The sequence below is a fragment of the Cheilinus undulatus genome, linkage group 18 (assembly GCF_018320785.1).
Source record: "Cheilinus undulatus linkage group 18, ASM1832078v1, whole genome shotgun sequence".
NCBI classification, from domain to species: Eukaryota; Metazoa; Chordata; class Actinopteri; order Labriformes; family Labridae; genus Cheilinus; species Cheilinus undulatus.
Window position 1 is genome coordinate 1,379,763 of NC_054882.1, and position 19,257 is coordinate 1,399,019.

Sequence of the window (19,257 nt, forward strand, 5' to 3'; positions counted from 1 at the left end):
AAAGTCAGAGTTCAGAGATTAAAGTCTTCTGAGATTAAATCAGAGGTCTGAGATTAAAGTCAAATGTCTAAGATTAAAGTTGGAATCTTTCTGACATTACTCAAAGATTCAACTTTAAAAATAGAGTTTTTGTGGCCATAACCTTTTCTCTGTAGCGCTATCAACACTGCTGCTGGGATTTTCTGTAATCTATTGAGTTGCCACTCAGATTAAAAACTCTCTGCAGACCTGAGTGTTGAACCCTGTCTACTGTCATAAATTAATCCATAATAATCTCACTAAAATAACTTAAATAAGTTTTCTGGTTGTCAATGTTGGTGAGAATCTCTAACATTTCTGTGATATTGATCATTTATTGATTAGTCTCTATGGTGCTGCCTGTTAAAAAACCATTAGCTTAATTTGTTGTTCCATGTTTGGATCTTTATCACTACAGAAGTGTTCATAAGAGAGATAATCTGCTCCTGTTATCAGAATAAATGGAGAGCTGTCAGGTTCATCATCCAACAGGAGAGAGCTCAGAATCAGAGGTCATTAAGGTCATTAAGGAAGTGTAGTCTTTTAAAGAGACAGTGGTCCGTTACACAACCAGATAAAACTTCACAGGAACCTTAAACCACATAATGGTTTTCAGTTTAACCAAAATAACATTTTTACTGAAGCTGACTAAGTGATGAAGGACTAAAATATCCAATCATGTTTTGATCTGGTTGTTACCCTTAAAATGACAAAGAGGCTGCTTTACTTTTCTGTTATTGTGGATGAAGTCAGATTTTCCATGGTCAGTCTGAATCCTGAAGGCTTTCAGGTGAAACTGCATACTTATATTCTCCTCTGTTTGTGAACTACTGAACTGTTTTATATCCCAGACTGCTCACCACACACAGACGGATTAAAATACCTCGATGACATAATCCTGGGGTTGATCTCTTAGTTTTTGGAGGAACACTCCAGCAGATCTGTACCTCACCGTGCCAGGCCTCACTGATGCATGATGTTAGTGTAGTACTGTAGTCCTGAATCTTTCCACTCTGCAGGATGGACCGGTCCATGAGGTGAACTGGGGGATGGATGAAGCTGCTGCAGACCGGGATGATGAGGATCTGCAGGGAAAACTTCGGAACACCAAACAGCAGTGAAAGAATTAATCATACCAAACATTTTAACAGTGAATTATCAATCTTTATTCCCCTGTGATGGTGACAGCCATGGATGGAGGCTACATGTTCTGAGGTGGTCTGAGATTTTGGCGCTTAAAGGTCAAAGCTCAAGGTCATTAGGCCTCAATTTAATCTCTTCATCACCTGTGAATGAGCTCTGACTGCCAACCAAGGGATCAATGCAAAGGAGGATCACTTTATCTAATGTTCAAAAGCTACTAAATTTAAGTACTTTTATAGTGTTCTCATCGATATAACAGTAAGTAATAATAACAAATACATTATGGAATATATCATTAATAATTTTAATACATTTAACTGTGCTCCGAGTGCTAAGATGTAAAAACTGATGGACCACCAACATGATCTTTCAGAAAAAGTTGTGCAGCTTCTGCTCTTCAGTAAATACAGAATCAGGAGTCAGACTGGATTTAAGATTAGAGCTTTATTAGTGCTGAGAGACAGAAATTATTACAGTAAAGACAGAAAATGTTTTAGTCCATTTACAGAGTCATATAAAACAACTGGAATAGAGAGAGAGAGAGCGAGAGGGAGGGCCACATGTCGATGGTTTCCTCGTCACTTCTGGCCGAGTTGGGAGAGCTGAAGAGGAAAGAAATACAACCATAATTAGACGAATTGTTCCTTTAATGTTGACTTTACTTTTCTAATGTAAAATGAAATAATCCTTTTCATTCCCAACAAGCTGGTTAATTATTCAGGGGGGATTTGTAGATCTAGGATAAAATCATCCTGAGTAAAAACTGAGAGGAAACAGAGGACGAGTCCTCCAGGTGTTTGGTTCTGACCTGTTTGACGAACTGAGCAGCGTTTAAGAGTTCACTGCAGCCATAGACCACCTTCTTCCCCTGTTTGATCTGAAAACATAAAAAACATAGACTCAATCTTAGATCTTTAAAGAAGAAGAAAATAGTCAGATGGAGGGCAGAAAACCAGCACATGTGAATCAGTGTGACTGTAGCAAAGTTAGTCCACCAAAGCTCTAGGTCGACCTGTACGCTGCAGTTATTAACAGATCATTTAAAAATCCATCAGATAGGATCCCTAAGCTTTACAAAACAGCGGGATTTACCACAGGTGAACTGGTTTACCTGGAGAGGAGGTGATCCAGATCACTGATGACTTAGTCCTTCAGACCTCCTACTACAGGTCTGGAGTGATGGAAGGAGTCCAGAGTCTAGAGAAGTCTAGGACTGAGCTTAGAGGCTAGCTGGGACTCTTTAACAGCTTTTCTCCCTTGTTATGTCATAAACATGCTCAATGATATACTATTAAGACTATAAACCTTGTGGAGTACAAGCTTTGATGACATCATGTTTAAAATTAAGAACAGAATGTTTTATAAGCTCTGATGACATCATCATTAAAGGCCAGGATGGAATGTTTTACGAGCTCTGATGACATCATCTCTAAAGTCAAGGATGGAATGTGTTATATGCCCTGATGACATCATCTATAATGTCAAGGATGGAATGTTTTATATGCTCTGATCACATCATCTATAATGTCAAGAATGGAATGTTTTATATGTCCTGATGACATCATCTATAATGTCAAGGATGGAATGTTTTATATGCCCTGATGACATCATCTATAATGTCAAGAATGGAATGTTTTATATGTCCTGATGACATCATCTATAATGTCAAGGATGGAATGTGTTATATGTCCTGATGACATCATCTTTAAAATCCAATACAGAATGCTGTAATAAGCGCTGATGACATCATCTTTGAAGTTAAGAGTAGAATGTTTTAATAAGGTCTGATGACATCATCTTAGAATTTAAGAACAGAATGATGACATCACGTTAGTAACAGCTGTAATGTCTGCAGTATTTTCATACCTTAGCGTAGTCCACCAGGTTCTGGTACTCGATGTAGTTTCCTCCTCCGACCATGAACACGATGGCCTGAAACACAAATAAAAACATTATTATTTTCTGAGCTGTAAGCTGTAATCATCAAGATTTAAACCAAAATAAATCTTGAAATATTTCACTTTGTGTGATGAATCTAAAAATACTGACATTTCACTTTTTGAAATTATAGGGAAAAATGTACTTTATTATGACACTCTTATATTTTTTAAATTAACCTGTATAGCTCTCTCCTACAAAGAAGAACCTTTTTTTTAACCAAAAAAAAGAAGGTGTTTTGAGTTTGACTTCATGTATGAATAGGAGAGATTTTGCAGCAGGATCTGTAGAGTATAGCATCATTTCCTGTTCCTCCAGTGTTGCTTTTTGTTCTGGAAAATACTCATCAATCAAACCTTAGTCCAAAATCTGAGCTCACCTCCTGAAACGGGTTCTTGTTCCTGGGAATGGAGCTGAGGAAGAAAAACAAAAAGAGGATGAGACATTCCCAAAACCGCCTAACTGATCAGATTTGAGAAGAAATAAGTGTCAGAGTAATACCTCTCACTGCCTCGCAGCATCTTTGGGTCAAAGTACCGATAATCATCTGTTTCCTGAAAGATCCAAAAAGAGGGAGATTAGTCACAAACAGTTCTGTGACCCACTTTTAGTTCCCACCATCTGGAGAATCAGCTTAGAAAACATTCCATCCTCTGCCTTTGAAGATGACATCATTAAAGTTTATAAACATTCAATTAAATTTAGTCTAACCTAATATTGTAACATTCTATTCTCTGCCTTTGAAGATGACATCATCAAAGCTTACAAACATTCAATTCAATTCAGCCTAACCTAACATTGTAACATTCTATTCTCTTTCTTTGAAGATGACATCATTAGAGTTAAAAAACATTCAATTCAATCTAACCTAATATTCTAACATTCCATACTTGCCTTTGAAGTTGACATCATAAAGTTTATAAAGCCATCCACCCTCTACCTTTGAAGATGACGCCAGCCTTTCAAGTTTAAAAACCATTCTATTCTTGCCTTTGAAGATGCTGTTATCAAAGCTTAAAAGACATTCCATCCTTGGCTTTTGTATCATTGTTCATTTTGTAAACTAAAACTATGACTAAAAATGTTCGTCGACAGGCTTTTATTTCATGACTAAAACTAGACGAAGACTGACAAAAATAGATCTGTGATGACTAAAACTAGACGAAGACTGACAAAAATAGATCTGTGATGACTAAAACTAGACGAAGACTGACAAAAATAGATCTGTGATGACTAAAACTAGACTAAGACTGACAAAAATAGATCTGTGATGACTAAAACTAGACTAAGACTGAAAAATAGATCTGTGATGACTAAAACTAGACTAAGACTGACAAAAATAGATCTGTGATGACTAAAACTAGACTAAGACTAACAAAAATAGATCTGTGATGACTAAAACTAGACTAAGACTGACAAAAATAGATCTGTGATGACTAAAACTAGACTAAGACTAACAAAAATAGATCTGTGATGACTAAAACTAGACTAAGACTAACAAAAATAGATCTGTGATGACTAAAACTAGACGAAGACTGACAAAAATAGATCTGTGATGACTAAAACTAGACTAAGACTAACAAAAATAGATCTGTGATGACTAAAACTAGACTAAGACTGACAAAAATAGATCTGTGATGACTAAAACTAGACTAAGACTAACAAAAATAGATCTGTGATGACTAAAACTAGACTAAGACTAACAAAAATAGATCTGTGATGACTAAAACTAGACTAAGACTAACAAAAATAGATCTGTGATGACTAAAACTAGACTAAGACTGACAAAAATAGATCTGTGATGACTAAAACTAGACTAAGACTGACAAAAATAGATCTGTGATGACTAAAACTAGACTAAGACTGACAAAAATAGATCTGTGATGACTAAAACTAGACTAAGACTGACAAAAATAGATCTGTGATGACTAAAACTAGACTAAGACTGACAAAAATAGATCTGTGATGACTAAAACTAGACTAAGACTAACAAAAATAGATCTGTGATGACTAAAAACTAGACTTAGACTAACAAAAATAGATCTGTGATGACTAAAACTAGACTAAGACTAACAAAAATAGATCTGTGATGACTAAAAACTAGACTTAGACTAACAAAAATAGATCTGTGATGACTAAAACTAGACGAAGACTGACAAAAATAGATCTGTGATGACTAAAACTAGACTAAGACTGACAAAAATAGATCTGTGATGACTAAAACTAGACGAAGACTAACAAAAATAGATCTGTGATGACTAAAACTAGACGAAGACTGACAAAAATAGATCTGTGATGACTAAAACTAGACTAAGACTAACAAAAATAGATCTGTGATGACTAAAACTAGACGAAGACTGACAAAAATAGATCTGTGATGACTAAAACTAGACTAAGACTAACAAAAATAGATCTGTGATGACTAAAACTAGACTAAGACTAACAAAAATAGATCTGTGATGACTAAAACTAGACGAAGACTGACAAAAATAGATCTGTGATGACTAAAACTAGACTTAGACTAACAAAAATAGATCTGTGATGACTAAAACTAGACGAAGACTGACAAAAATAGATCTGTGATGACTAAAACTAGACTAAGACTGACAAAAATAGATCTGTGATGACTAAAACTAGACGAAGACTGACAAAAATAGATCTGTGATGACTAAAACTAGACGAAGACTGACAAAAATAGATCTGTGATGACTAAAACTGACAAAAACTACGTTTAGTTTTTTGTCAAGATGACAAACTAAACTAAAATATTATGTAGTTTTCGTTGGACATTCAGAATCAAATACAATGCATCTGCATCAGGGGTCCTAATCAGGGACTTTTTTGAATAATCCAAACCTATATTGATTCTAATTGTTATTGAGAGATTACAGACATGATAAGGGTTTCCATCAAACATCGTCATGCCAACAGCTGCCTGCCAGCATGTGTTTTGATATTGGGTTATTACTCCTGGTGGCGGAGCATGCCTACTACATCCTAATCTTTGTTGCTGTGATGAACCTATAATGACTGTGACAGTCAGATTCTGCCCTTCCCAAACATCCTCCGTTCCTTACACAGCTCCTCACACACGCACACAGCCGGATCATCAGATAGAGGGAGGATGGGAATGCTCTCCATTTCTTTCATCCTCATCCCAGTCCTGCCCCCCCCCCTCGGTCTCACAACAACAGGATCTTTGTTTGTGGTTTGAAACTCCAGACGCTGAGAAAGATGCTCTGTGAGTGTGTGAAGGGTCAAATGGCTACAAGAGAATGTCTGATCAGTGTGTGTTAAAGCGTTCAGGTGAGTTTACCTGCATGTACTGGTGTTACATAATCTTACACACACTCACAGGAGCTGGTATCAAATACATGCGATTTACCAGAATGCATTAATCACAATATACAGAAAAATCTTCTGTGTTTGTTTTCATCCACAGCCAACCTTTCAGCCTAGACTTATCATTTCTGGTCTGCACATGGCTCATCATGAAACCTACAAAAAATCCTCTTGGGCCCATACCTAAATCCCAACAGGAAGTCCGCCAGCTTCATCTCAATTTCAAAATAAGGCATTTTTGCAGGTGCCAAATGACTTTAATGTGCTGTCACTCTGATCTTCTACAGTTTCTGCCAAGGCAACAGCATCACACTGAACACGCCCACAAACATCTCATCATAGCGCCCTCTACTGGCAGAGAAAGTGGCACAAATGGCTCTGTGATTAACCTATCAAGCTTAAATTTAGAACAGGAGTCATGAACACTGACATCATTTATTCACAGAGGTCTCTCTGGTGATGGCAAGCAATTTGATATCTCGCCAGTTTCACAGGAAGTTGTCAAAACTCTCATACAAAACATCTGATTCTCTACACATCTCACGGTTAATTTTATGGTTTTGCTGTAGCGCCACCTACTGTTAGAAGCTAGTAAAACCTCTAACAGAGAATGTTTCATCTTCTTTGAATTTTAAGAAATATCAGTACAACCCCGACCACATCTATATATTAGCATCTTGCATTATCATACTGCCACCTAGTGTTGACAGCCAGTACTGCCTTATATACAGAGTGTAATATACTCATTATCTTTTATTTGATGACAGTCCTGGGAGGATCTACGTGGTCTTTGCTTTGCTTCAGCCCAGCACACGGTTTATCAACACCCAGCAGATTCTGTGTTAGGCTGAATGGAGCATTTCTATTTTCATTAGTGTGATGAAAGCGGTATAAGTAAGTGTAACTGTTACCTTGAGAGTATCCTTCAATTTGGAAAGATTCGGCCTTCAGGCATTGAGAACAAAAATACTGTGGCCCTCTCACTAACCAAAGTCGCCCATCCCTGGGTTGGAGCATGTGATAAAAGTAGGTAGTAGGGGTGGGAATCACTAGTAGCCCCAAGATATGATATTATCACGATACTTGGGTCCCGAGTTGATATTATTGCGATTTTAAACATTTTGCAATACAGTGAGTATTGCGATACCATATGTTGTGATATGCGATGCATACCACTTTTTCAACTGTTTAGCTAATTTAGCATTAATCTTGCCATCATGTTTGTTGGATTTCTGCAGCATTTTATTTCCATGTAGCACTTCTTGCAAACCTCATGTCCTTTCCCTGGTGCTGCCATGTTTGATGTACTAACTTTTTCCTGTTCTATGACTGTCACCTCTGCTGACCTCACTGGGCAAACAATTGTCCAAGCAAATGATTTTTTTCTTTTTCCACAATCATAGACTTCATTTCATATTAGCAATTAATTTGGAAAAAATCGATACTTGGTGGACAAGACGATATAATATATCACTAGACAAATTATCCTGATACTGTGCTGTATTGATTTTTTCTCCCACCCCTAGTAGGTAGCATTGGTGTTTTCACTTCCCAGAGCGTGCATGAATAATGCCTGGGTCTGTTGAGGTTTGCGATGCTGTTTTTGGTTGTGGCGGCAGCTAAAGACTGTGGTAGGATATGTAACTGCTCATGTCATTAGGGCATATCTATCTGTGTTTATATCAAATCTAAGTGAACTAGAAACAGTTTAAAGGCTGACACTCACAGGATGGGATTTCATCTCCATCAGGTTGTCCAGGATCCGAGTGACAGGAAGGTTCTGGAAGAAAAAAAATCTCTTTAATAAACAGAAACACAAGCTGCTTTAACAAACAGAGAAACACGTTTTACAGAGAATGTAGTGGCTGATATCTGGAGGAACGGCTATCTCAGGCTCGCCGTGTGACGGCTGTGGCGTGTTTGTCGGTGTCTCCTGCTGTCAGATCTCTATCTTTCTTTACCTGAGGTACCTAACTGTGGTGTAACGCAGGCAAGTGGAACACGCTGTCTTATTAAGCTGCATGTTGAATGAAAATCAAGGCATCACCATGTCTGAAACAGCTGTTAAACGTACTGACAGAGTCGCGACGCGCTGGCCCTTCACTCAGGTGGACCGAACTGTGCACAACTCTTCAAAATCAACATGACCGAGATACGAAGAAAGTCTAAGTCAAACATAGAAAGGAAGATTTCAGAAGGATTAAAGTCTCATATTTTCAGTCTTACGTTTGTCTCTATTTGAGGTTGGTTTATGGTTTAGCTTCGGTTCTTTCAAAGTTCCTCCTGAGCTAAATCTGTGCGTGAATTTTTTTCTCTCATGTTCTTCTGTTTCTTGGGCTGTGAGGGTGGAGGACGGGTCTGTTGGTTCTGATGTTTGTGATGTTGGGACTTCAGCTGCTCTGAGTTCTTCTCCTGTATGAAGAAAACAGACAGCAGCGCATCTGTGTGAGGATTATTAACGACTCCATGCTGGTGCCAGCTTCACCCCACCCTTCATCCTCCTCACTGTCATCATCATCATCACAGCGGTCCAGGAATGAAGCGTCCGTCACATTAGGAGCGCCTTATTTAACCTCCTGGCAGACCCGGGCGGGTGGAGCGCCGTGTTCTGGTTAAATAAAGCGTGCAGAGGAACGACCTGCTGCTGAGGACGGGTGAAAGTGTCGAGGCTGGCTGGCAGCGCTTACAGGGGCGTTTATGATGCCATGATGGAGGAGGAGGGACGGGAGGAAAGACAGAGGAGGAAAACAGGAAGTGATGAGGGGAGATGAGGACAAATTGTTCATCAGGGTGCCTCCAGTGTTGATCTCATGTTGATCTTTGAGCAGTTACGGTTACATTACAACTCAACCAGAGATGAAATAAAACAGCATTGTTTAAATCTGAAACTTCAGGCAGACCTCAGGCATCCTGATGGAGCCGGAAGGAAATCTGCTGCTCTATCACAGCAACAGGAGCTGTTTGAGGAGGTTCAGCCTTCTTAATATCACTGATTACTGACCTTAGATGACATTCAGGCTTCTACATCCTCCTGAGAATACTAGTTCTTTGGGTTAAAACTGAAATTATGGAGTACTAAAGAAATCAGAGGTATGTCTGTTTATCAGTAAGGACCCTACATGGGCCCTTTAACCCTCAAACCTCATCTAAACCAAACACTGTTCCTCAATAATCCAGATTAGAGGATGTTTGGGTTCATTAATGTTCCACTATCAGGAAGTCTGACTCACATGCTGTTTGAGGACCAGGTTCTTCACTCCCTCCATCACAAACTGAGAGCCCGTGTTCATCACTCTGGAAAACAACCTGAGGAAGAGGAGGAGGAATATTCAAAATGATAATATCTTAAATTTCAATCAGAGCTTCTTTTTCATCTGTCAGTTTGGTAACAAAACTGGAAAGTTTTCTATGTTTTTGTGCAATTTAGACATTTATCTTTCTCTTTTGGTTACATTTTGATTTGTATTGTACTTTTTCCAAAGCTTCTGTATATTTTGTTCCTCCTGATGATGAATTACAGAGTTAAAACATTTAAAAATGAACGGTTTTAAAAGCTTTCACACATTCCGACAACCTCAGTTTTTACGTTTGTATAAATATTGGGATATTTTAGTAGCTAAATAATATCAGAAGCCTTTTAAAATACAACTAAACCTTTAAAAACTCTATCTTACCCCATGGGTTTGACTCCACTGTTGCCGTAGTTTGCCGGGGTGGCGGCCATCTTCGTAAACGCCCTGAAACAGAGGAGCAGAAACAGGAACATGGCGTTGTTTTCAATGCAAACGGGGACTGAATCTTCCTACTGTGTTTTTGTAATTTTCTTTAAAAAAAGAGCTTAAAGCTGAGGTGGACTTACTTCCATTGTTTGATGTAGTTTAGAGGTGAAAGGTCACAGCTGGCGTCCAGCAGAGCCGTCTTATACTGCTCCAGGTCAGACTGAAACACACATGAACACACATGAACATGAACTCTGGAAATAAGGCAGAGTTTCTGTAGACTTGAGCCATGATTTAGAAAAAAACAAATAAATGTGGCAGATTTTTTTGGTGCAAATAGACCAGTGTTACTCAACCAAAGAGCCAAAGTGTTCAAAAATACATCTGCAAGAGCCACAGTCTAAGAGGTGAAAAGTGGCAATTAAAAAAGTTAAAGATGGCAAAAATGGTAAAAAAAAAAAAAAAAAAAAAAGCAGCAAACACTGGGAGAAAAGTGGCAAAAAAGGGCAGAATATGGCAAAAATGGGTGGGAAATTATCAAAGAAATTGGTTAAAGTTGGAAATAATTTGTCAAAAAGTGGCAAAAATCAGAAAAAAGGTAGGATAATCAGCAAAAAGTGGCATTTAATTGCAAAAGGCAGCTTAAATGGGGGAGAAGTGGCAAAAATAGCCAAAAACAGGCAAACACTGAGGGAAAAGTAGCAAAAATCTGGGGAAAAAGGGGCAAACATTGGGCAAGAAGTGGCAAAAAAAAAAGAGTTACAAATGGCAAAAATGGTCCAAAAGTGGCAAAAACATGGCAAAAAATGAGTGAAAAGTGGCTGAAATGGGCAAAAAAGGGAAAAAAATTGCACAAAGCAGGATAAAAGTGTCAAAAATGGTTGGAAAGAGACAAAAAGAAGTGGCAAAAATCGACTAAAAGTGGCAAAACTGTGGCAAAAAATAAGTGAAAAGTGACTAAAATGGGCAAAAATCAGCATTAAGGTGGAAAAAAGGGCAAAACGCATCAAAGAGTAGCAAAATGGGAAATAGGGGGCATTTAAGTGCAAAAGGCAGCCTAAATGAGCAAAAAGTGGCAAAAAAAGGGCAAAAAAGGGGCAAAATTGCAAAAAGCAGGATAAAAGTGTCAAAAAGAAGTCACAAAAATGGGAACAATGTTTCAATTTAGATATAAAAGAGCCACAAATCATCACAAAAGAGCCACAGGTTGAGCAACACTGATATAGGTCGTATGTTAATAGAAGCAGGAAGTTCCAACACCGTGCGCCCTCGGCTGTTGATGAGTCGATGTTTGGTTATGTCGATGTTGGTGGCATCCGCTCTTTTTTGCTTCTGGGTAAAGTTCATGCATTATTGGGCGCTGTTGCTGATTAAAGTTGCTTCTTGCTGTCAATGAGATTCTACATAGGGCTGGAGAAGTCCAAAAAAGTTGGGACATTGTGTGAAATGTAAACAAATCCAGAAGTCAATGATTGTCAGATCTCATAAACCCATATTTGATTCACTATAGAACAGAAACACATCTAATAATGAAACTGAGACATTTTACCATGACAAATATCAGCTCATTAGAATTTGATGGCTGTTCTGTGGTCAGAGGAAACATGGAAAACTGTTCTGTGGTCAGAGGAAACCACAGACGTCATGTCCTGTGGACTAAAGAGGAGAGGGAGCATCCAGCTTGTTCTCCTGGCTCAGGTCTAAAGCCTGCATCTCTGATGGTATGGGGTTGCATTAGTGCCTGTGGCGTGGGCAGCTCTAACATCTGGAAAGGAACTATCAATGCTGAAACGTAGAGGGAGCTTTTAGAGCAACATATGCTCCCATCCAGACAACGTCTCTGTCAGGGAGACCATGCTAAACCACATCCATCACAACAGCATGGCTTCATCATGGCCTCCATGGGGGTCTATGGGGACGGACTCGCTGCAGGAAGCAGCCCCTAGTGGAGCCTCTTTCTCTGGTTTATTTTCACAGAGCTTTAGTTTCAGGGTCCTCTCTGCTCAGTCGGGGAAACGTTTAGTTCAAACATGGCCGTCTTCTCTCAGCAGGATGAAAACATTCCTCCCGTTTCTATTTCCGACCTTCAGCTCGTGACGGTGACGTAGAGCGTATCGTTTCAGCGAGCAGCTCAGCGGGAGACACCAAAGATTACACAACAGCAGCCAGCAGCCACGTGAAAGAGCGTCTGAGAGCCCGTGTGGTTGTCTTTGACGGTCTGAGATCCCGCTGGAACTCCTGCAGCTCTCTGCAGCAGGTAGACGGGGGGAAAGGGGTGAGAGGGGGAGAGAGATCAAAGGTGGGAGAGGAGAAGAAACAGACAGGAGGCCAGGAGCTGAGAGAGAGAGAGAGAGGGAGTAGGTGGTGATGGAGTATGAGGGCTAAGTCCAGGCTGATCCATCATCCAGGAGGATGAAATGAAGATTAAAGAAGAAGAGGAGGAACCGTCATAAAATCCTTCAGCAGAGGAAGCTGAAGACGAGCCGTAAATGTGAGTAGATGCTGGGAATCACAGAGCTTACTGTGAACGCTTCATGGTGTCAGAGCAGCTTTCTACTAACAGAATCAACATCAGTTCTCTGCAGTTCTGCTGGTTTAAAAGCTAAATGAACAAAAATAAAAGGTTTCTGACATGTTTTTACCCTTTCCAATACCAGGACAAAGGCTCTGGTTTACATTTAACTTTTAGAACACCAAGGAGAATGCACATAAACGGCAGGAAACTACAAATAAATCAGGGGTGAATTATTTTACTTATATCAGGAGCAATGAGAAAGAAAGGAAGGAGGAGGTCCCTGGTCTAAGCCTGTCGGCTTCTGGACCTCTTCAGGCACATCTATGATATTTTTAAAGTCTGAATTTAAACTATCAATCTCAATCTACGTGTAAAAAAGAAACAGTCGTGATTTTCTGTATAAATTCTGTGCATTCCTCTAAAAGTTGTGCCTTGAAAGTCTCCAGTGAAGTTTGCATCATTGAGGGTGTCCAACTCGAGGCCTGGGGGCCAAATCTGGCCCACAAGACTATATTATAATTCTATTCTAACTGGCCCACAGGTATGAGGTCTGCAGATTTCCTCTGGTTTAAATATGTAAACTAAACCTTGATGATTTAAAATTTCCTGGTTAAGTCATAAAAATATTTTAAAAAAGTAAAAATAATTGGTAAAAAGTCAGGAATGCAGGAAAAGGAATTTTCTTATCTGACCAAAACTGATGATTTCAACTTTATCTCATATTTTCACCTTTAAGCTCATTATTTTTGATGTTTTTTTTCTCATGTTTTGATCTTTTCAACTCCTAACTCTGAATTTTAGATCCAAAATTTTAAAATTCAATCTCATATTTTTACCTTTTGAATTCATTATTTTAATTTCTATCACATTATTTTGAATTTTAAATGAATGATTTTCAATTTTCAGTCATATTTGACCTTTAAAACTTATGATTTTGACTTTCTATCTCAGAAATTTGCTTTTTAAAATCATTATTGTGACTTTTAATTTCATGTTTTGACCTTTTGAACTAATAGGTTTGACTTTTATCTCAGATTTTGAGCCTTCAAACTTATTATTTTGGCTTTCTTTTATTTATCTCATAACCATTTATCATCAGTGCCCCATAATTATTGGTAAAAATGAGGTTGACAGTTTCTGGTTACATGTTGACCCTGTTCAGCTCTCAGGCTAGACCTAAGTTCAGAATCCTGCTCTGCTGTGACTGAGTCTGACACCTGATCAGAGCAGGAGATAAAATGAAATTTTGTCTCTTTTTCTGGTGCATGTGTAACTGCTGGTCTGCACCGCTGTATTCCTTGGTGTCATTTGGAGGGACTGACATTTGCAATCATGGGGACTGGACTCTCCCAGCTGTCTTTGGGCGAAAGGCGAGATACAGGACTGGCTGACACAAACAACCAGACATGCTCACATCTACGGGCAATTTAGACTCACCAAGTGACCTACTGAGCATGAGCACACGTGCATGCACAGGGAGAGCATGCACACAGAAAGGTCCTATCTGACCAAATATCAAACTAGGAATCTTCGCTTAAGTTCTGAGCATTGCTCCTTTAGGACTTGCTGTTGTACTGGCCAGGAAGTCTGGCTACACAGTGTAACTGACGGGTAGAGTTTCTCTCCAGAACTGAGCGAGTTTTTGGTAAAAATGAGCCACAAAATAGTGTTGCCTCAAATTCATCAAATTTTTTGAAGTGTCAGCCCAGAAAGACTCCATGTTTTTGTTACTATTTTGCAGTGCTGGGAAACCCTCCAGTGTGGCTATTTAAAACAATTCTGCAAAGAAGAGTGGGACAAAATTCCTCCACAGTGATGTGAAAGACTTGTTTACATGAATCATAAATGCTTATAAATGCTGCTGTTGCTGCCGCCAAAGGTGGCAAAAATGGTGAGAAAGGTGCTGAAAGTAGTAGGGATGCATGATATCCGATATGCTGATATTTATAGATTCATTTTAGCAGATACCGATATCGATACCAATATTTAAATATGTTTTACATAACTAAAAATTTCGTCCTTTTGACACAATTTTAGGTTTGAGGATGAAAAAAGAAACAAACTCTGAATTTCCATAGAATTAAACATTTATATTTTTTGTATCTCATTTGATACATTAGGCGTTTTTGGTAACTGATAATCCACTTGAGGGCATTTTTCTATCATTTATCAGGTTGTATTCAGAAGTTGTTTTTTTTTAGTAAATTGTTGATCATATTGATTAGATAGAGGTATCATAAAAGTCTGTATCAAATATGATACAACAGGCTTTCAGGGGTTAAAGTTTAAAGACTGAGAATGAATAAAGAAAAAGATCTCAACTTACATAGATCTGTTGGTTCAGCCTAAAACTCCACTAATCTATTAAAATACATACGGCCAAATTTGACAGTTGATACAAAATATGCTGATATGCACGGCCAAGACATCGGATGCAAATATAGGCAAAAATTTTGATATCTGCCAATACCGATATCTGGCCGATAATATTGTGCAACCCTAGAAATTAGATTTTAAAAGTAGCAGAAATGGGTTAGAAATGCCAAAAATTAGATAAAAGTGGCAAAAAAAAAATAACCAAACAACAGCAAAAATGGGTTAAGGTGGCAAAAATGGGCAAAGTAGTAAGTGGTAAAAGGGGATTCAAAACTGGCTGAAATGGAGTTAAAGTTGCAAAGACCTGTGGAAATTTGGTGAAATGGGATGACAACTGATATAAACTGGCAAAAGTGGGCATATGAAATTATGAAATGTGGCTTAAAAAGTAGTAAAAGGGGTTAATAGTGGCAATAATGTGCCAACAGAGCCAACAATAGGCAGAGAATGGAGAGATTTGGTTTAGAAGTGGCAAAAACAGGCAGAAAAAAAAGTGGTGGAAAGGGTTTAAAAGTGACAAAAAAATGGGTTTTATGTTGCAAAATGGGTTCAAATTAGGCAAATTTTGTGTAAAGTGGCAACAGTGTAATCTGAAGACCCCCTCTCAGTGTCTCGTGACCCCAGCGTTGAGAACCTCAGCCTTAAACATGGATGAGCGTTTTCCTGATCTGGTGTGTGCTTGTGAGGAATGAAACTTTGGAAAAATCAAGCACAGCGAGCGAATAAAAGGCACAATTCTACCACAAAATGAGGTTCGTACAGGTTTGAAAAGTTAATTACATGCAGATTACAAAAATCACATCTGTTGTGCAAAAGCCTTTATCTCTACCCTCAATGACTGCCCCTGAAACAGAGTTACTAGTGGGGGGAGTCTTCTCCTGCCAAACAAGACGACCTTCAGAACTCCTTTAGTAGTCGGCGTTTACGTAAAAGTGCCATCTCATCCCCGGTCAGCTGGTGCCACAGCAGAGGTAAACAGAGGCAGGTAAACCTTACTATACCTCAGTTTAATCTGAGATAAGCTTTAAAACCTGGAGTTTCCCCCTCTGCTCTCTGATGTCAGTGAAACAGATCACCTCAGCGAGTGATTCCTCTGCAGAGATTTAGCAAGACTCTGATGAATAGATGCTGCTCTCAGGGCTTGGCTCTCTCTCTGTGTTTCTGACGGTGACTGATCAGTGACTGAATAATAGCTGTGGATGTTATAATTATTTTAGCAGGTGTTAAAGCAGCCTCTCTGCCATCAGCAGCTGTTGGAGCTCTGGACTCAGACAGCGACCAACTTCTCAAAGTTTGTCCGGATGAGAGAAAATCTCTCCAGCCTTTCCTGGAACCTGGGGAGTTTCTAAACCTGCCGACCTCTGCTGTGAATAAAAATGAAGATTTCTAATAAATGTAAATGAGTGAAAACACGGAGCTCATTGTGTGTTTGTCCCTAAACATCAGACTCAAACAGTCCTTGTCATTTCATGAAGGATGGGTCGAGCTTTCTGCCAAACTAAACCTGATCCAGCTGTGTTCCTGAAACAGCCACTCTCACCACGTCTCACGGGAACTCGCTGCTTTGACTCGGCCATCTTTGTTCTACCTTTGGCTAGGGATGAAATTATGGATATTTAGAGCCAAGAAGATGCTTCTCATAAAGCCTGACATAAATGGAGCTATTGATGGGTATACTGTGGTTCTGCAGAGCTGACATTAGCATGTCTAAAAAACGTTTCTACTGTCGGCCAATCCACAGTCGCTGATGTAAATGCCCCTGAGCTGTCTGACTTCAGTGAGGCCGTTTAGTCGGGACGGGTTCATGAAATGAAGGGAAACCAAAAAGACTTTGGTTTGGCTGTCCACAGGCAAGAGGAAGTCCTCAAAAACCCACAACAAGTGAAGTCTCAGCCTCCCACCAAGGAAAAATCACCAAAATGTGATAGCAACACCGGCTCTTCTTGGCCGGTCTGTTTGGTTGGGACGTTTTGGAAATGTTGTACCAGTCCTACTGATTTAGTGGCTGTAAAAATCATTGAACAGAGACAGTTAACCCAGCATATTTCACCTTCATTCCTACTGAAAACACAGGATGCTTCGCAAGAAGCTCCTAGCATGAACCAGGGTCACTAGTTGCCACACCTTGAATAAAACCCGCTATCGAACCACCGACTCCTGACCCTTCCCTCTGACAGCCACAGTTCTGGTCATCCTTCTGTTTCATAGAAGAGTTTCTTCATTCTTAGACCACAGAGAAAAATAAGGAGCATTGTCTCGTCTTTAATTTCTATCCCCACAGATCGTCATCGCCCTGCAGGGTTCCTGTTTTGTTCCTGAACCACAGCAGGATCACAGAGTTCCCCAAACAGTCACCGTAGTCTTCTTCAGGGTTTTTTGGGTTTATTCTGGCAGGACTGAACCACAGAGAGAGAGCGGACTGAACCAGCATCATCAGAAACACTGATCTTCTGCTCCCTGGGAAGACTAAAGTCTCTGGACCTCTAAAGGTGATGACCACAGAGCTGGTGGACAGTTAGAGGCTCATAGAAACTACAACTATCAGATTTAATAGAAGAACTGACAGAACATCTCTCACAGCAGTTTATCTTAAACCCCATGGTGATCCACACTGGGTCATTACATCATAAAAACATGGACATCAAACAGTCCAGTCTACACCCGACCTCTGATTAACATGTCTGCAGAGTAATTCAGTTATCAACTGGTGCTGTACAAGATGGACTGATCCATCATCCATCATCCATCCATCCATCCATCCATCCATCCATCCATCCATAAAGCACCAACATCCATCCATCCACTCATCCGTATCAAACATTACTTGTTGTCTGCTCCATAAAATCAAAGAATTGTCTGCTTCACTCTGTGACTGATAAATAGTATTCTATTATACCTGGAAAAGGCTGGAAATATCATGAACCTTTCAAAAATGCTTCTTTAACCAGTTCAGTTGTTTTCTCACATTTTTCTCTGTGCTCCAGTCTAAATCCAGCTCTGTTAAATTCTGGATAATCCTGTTTTTTTTTATTATCTAATCTGATTATGTAATCCTTTTTGCTTTTGCAGACTGATATAAGATTAATTCCAATCAGACCGGTGTAATCTTGTTGGATTATTTTTAACCTCCTCAGGGTCTAAGGTCACGTAGGGAAGGACTTCATGGACCATGGGGAATCCGTTGGTTTGAATGTTTCTTAAAAGGTGCAGGTGAGCATGGTAGAAGTAAACTCAATAAAAGCAATGGCTGTGTCCACATACTTCTGGCCATATAGCTTAAATAAACTCCCCAGCCTTCCTCCAGCTCTGATAGCTCTAATATTAGCGTCTGTTCTGCTCTGTGAGCAGCGTTGTGTTTGTTTTGTTGTTGTGCTGCGGTCTGAGCAGTGATCGTCTCTCTAACTGATGTAAATCAAATCTAAAGAACAATCGAGGCGTTAGAGCCAAGTGGTGACGGTGAGGGTAAAGCCTCTGCAGCGGCGGTTTGGTAACTCAAAATAAAACCCATGGCAGGTCCAATAACACACATCTGAAGACAGCCGTCCTCATCCATCAGAGCGGCGGTTTGGAAACCAAGGTTTGTTTTTGAGTTTCTGGAGATGCTGAGAGGTTTCAGAGTGAAAACATGCTCCTAAACGTGGAAAATATTTGGATACTGAAGAGAGGAGCTGTGTCCTGACGGAGCCAGACTTTACTCATGGATGTTATTAGTTACACTTGCTTAGCCTGCTGTGAAAGGAATCATTGTCTGGGCTGCACAATAGCGAGAGAAAAACCGCCAAAACACTGAGCAGGTCTTTAAATCGCATCATGAAGTACGACACACATGGGAACAGACCTCCAGTTCAAGGAGTCGACATGTTCAGAGGTTTGGTGGAAGAGACGGCGTTTAGCCGTGGATCCAGAGGCGTTTGAGGGGCGGTTAGAATCTATTTCTACTAAAACCATCTCTGGTTATTATACAGTGTAAGATGGGAACTTTAAGATTGGACAAACACACATGGAATAAGAAGTGAATGTTAGTCGTTCTTTACCGGACACAAAACAAGTAAAATTTCCCAGAGATGCTCATGATTTTGTTGCTTCATGTGTAGACCCAGGCCTGTTCACTATCAGTGGAGCCAGCTGGTAAATTAAACACAGAAAAAAAACAGTTTTCACCAAGAAAATAAAGAAACGTCCAGTTCTGATCAAACTGCTGCTGCA

The 19,257-nt window shown here is 39.5% G+C and overlaps 1 protein-coding gene across 1 annotated transcript in view; it reads right to left on the reverse strand.

Moving 5' to 3' along the window:
* Positions 1-1,586: 1,586 nt before the first annotated feature.
* Positions 1,587-19,257, reverse strand: part of scfd1 (sec1 family domain containing 1) — a 40,842-nt gene continuing 23,171 nt past the window's right edge. Inside the window, exons 17-25 of the mRNA XM_041813375.1 lie at positions 10,301-10,380; positions 10,116-10,178; positions 9,672-9,747; positions 8,168-8,221; positions 3,601-3,653; positions 3,479-3,512; positions 3,028-3,093; positions 1,970-2,038; positions 1,587-1,763 (exon numbers count right to left, since the gene is read on the reverse strand). Of these exons, the coding sequence (XP_041669309.1) occupies positions 1,740-1,763; positions 1,970-2,038; positions 3,028-3,093; positions 3,479-3,512; positions 3,601-3,653; positions 8,168-8,221; positions 9,672-9,747; positions 10,116-10,178; positions 10,301-10,380 (519 nt within the window). The 3' untranslated portion in view covers positions 1,587-1,739. The remainder of the gene's footprint in view (positions 1,764-1,969; positions 2,039-3,027; positions 3,094-3,478; positions 3,513-3,600; positions 3,654-8,167; positions 8,222-9,671; positions 9,748-10,115; positions 10,179-10,300; positions 10,381-19,257) is intronic.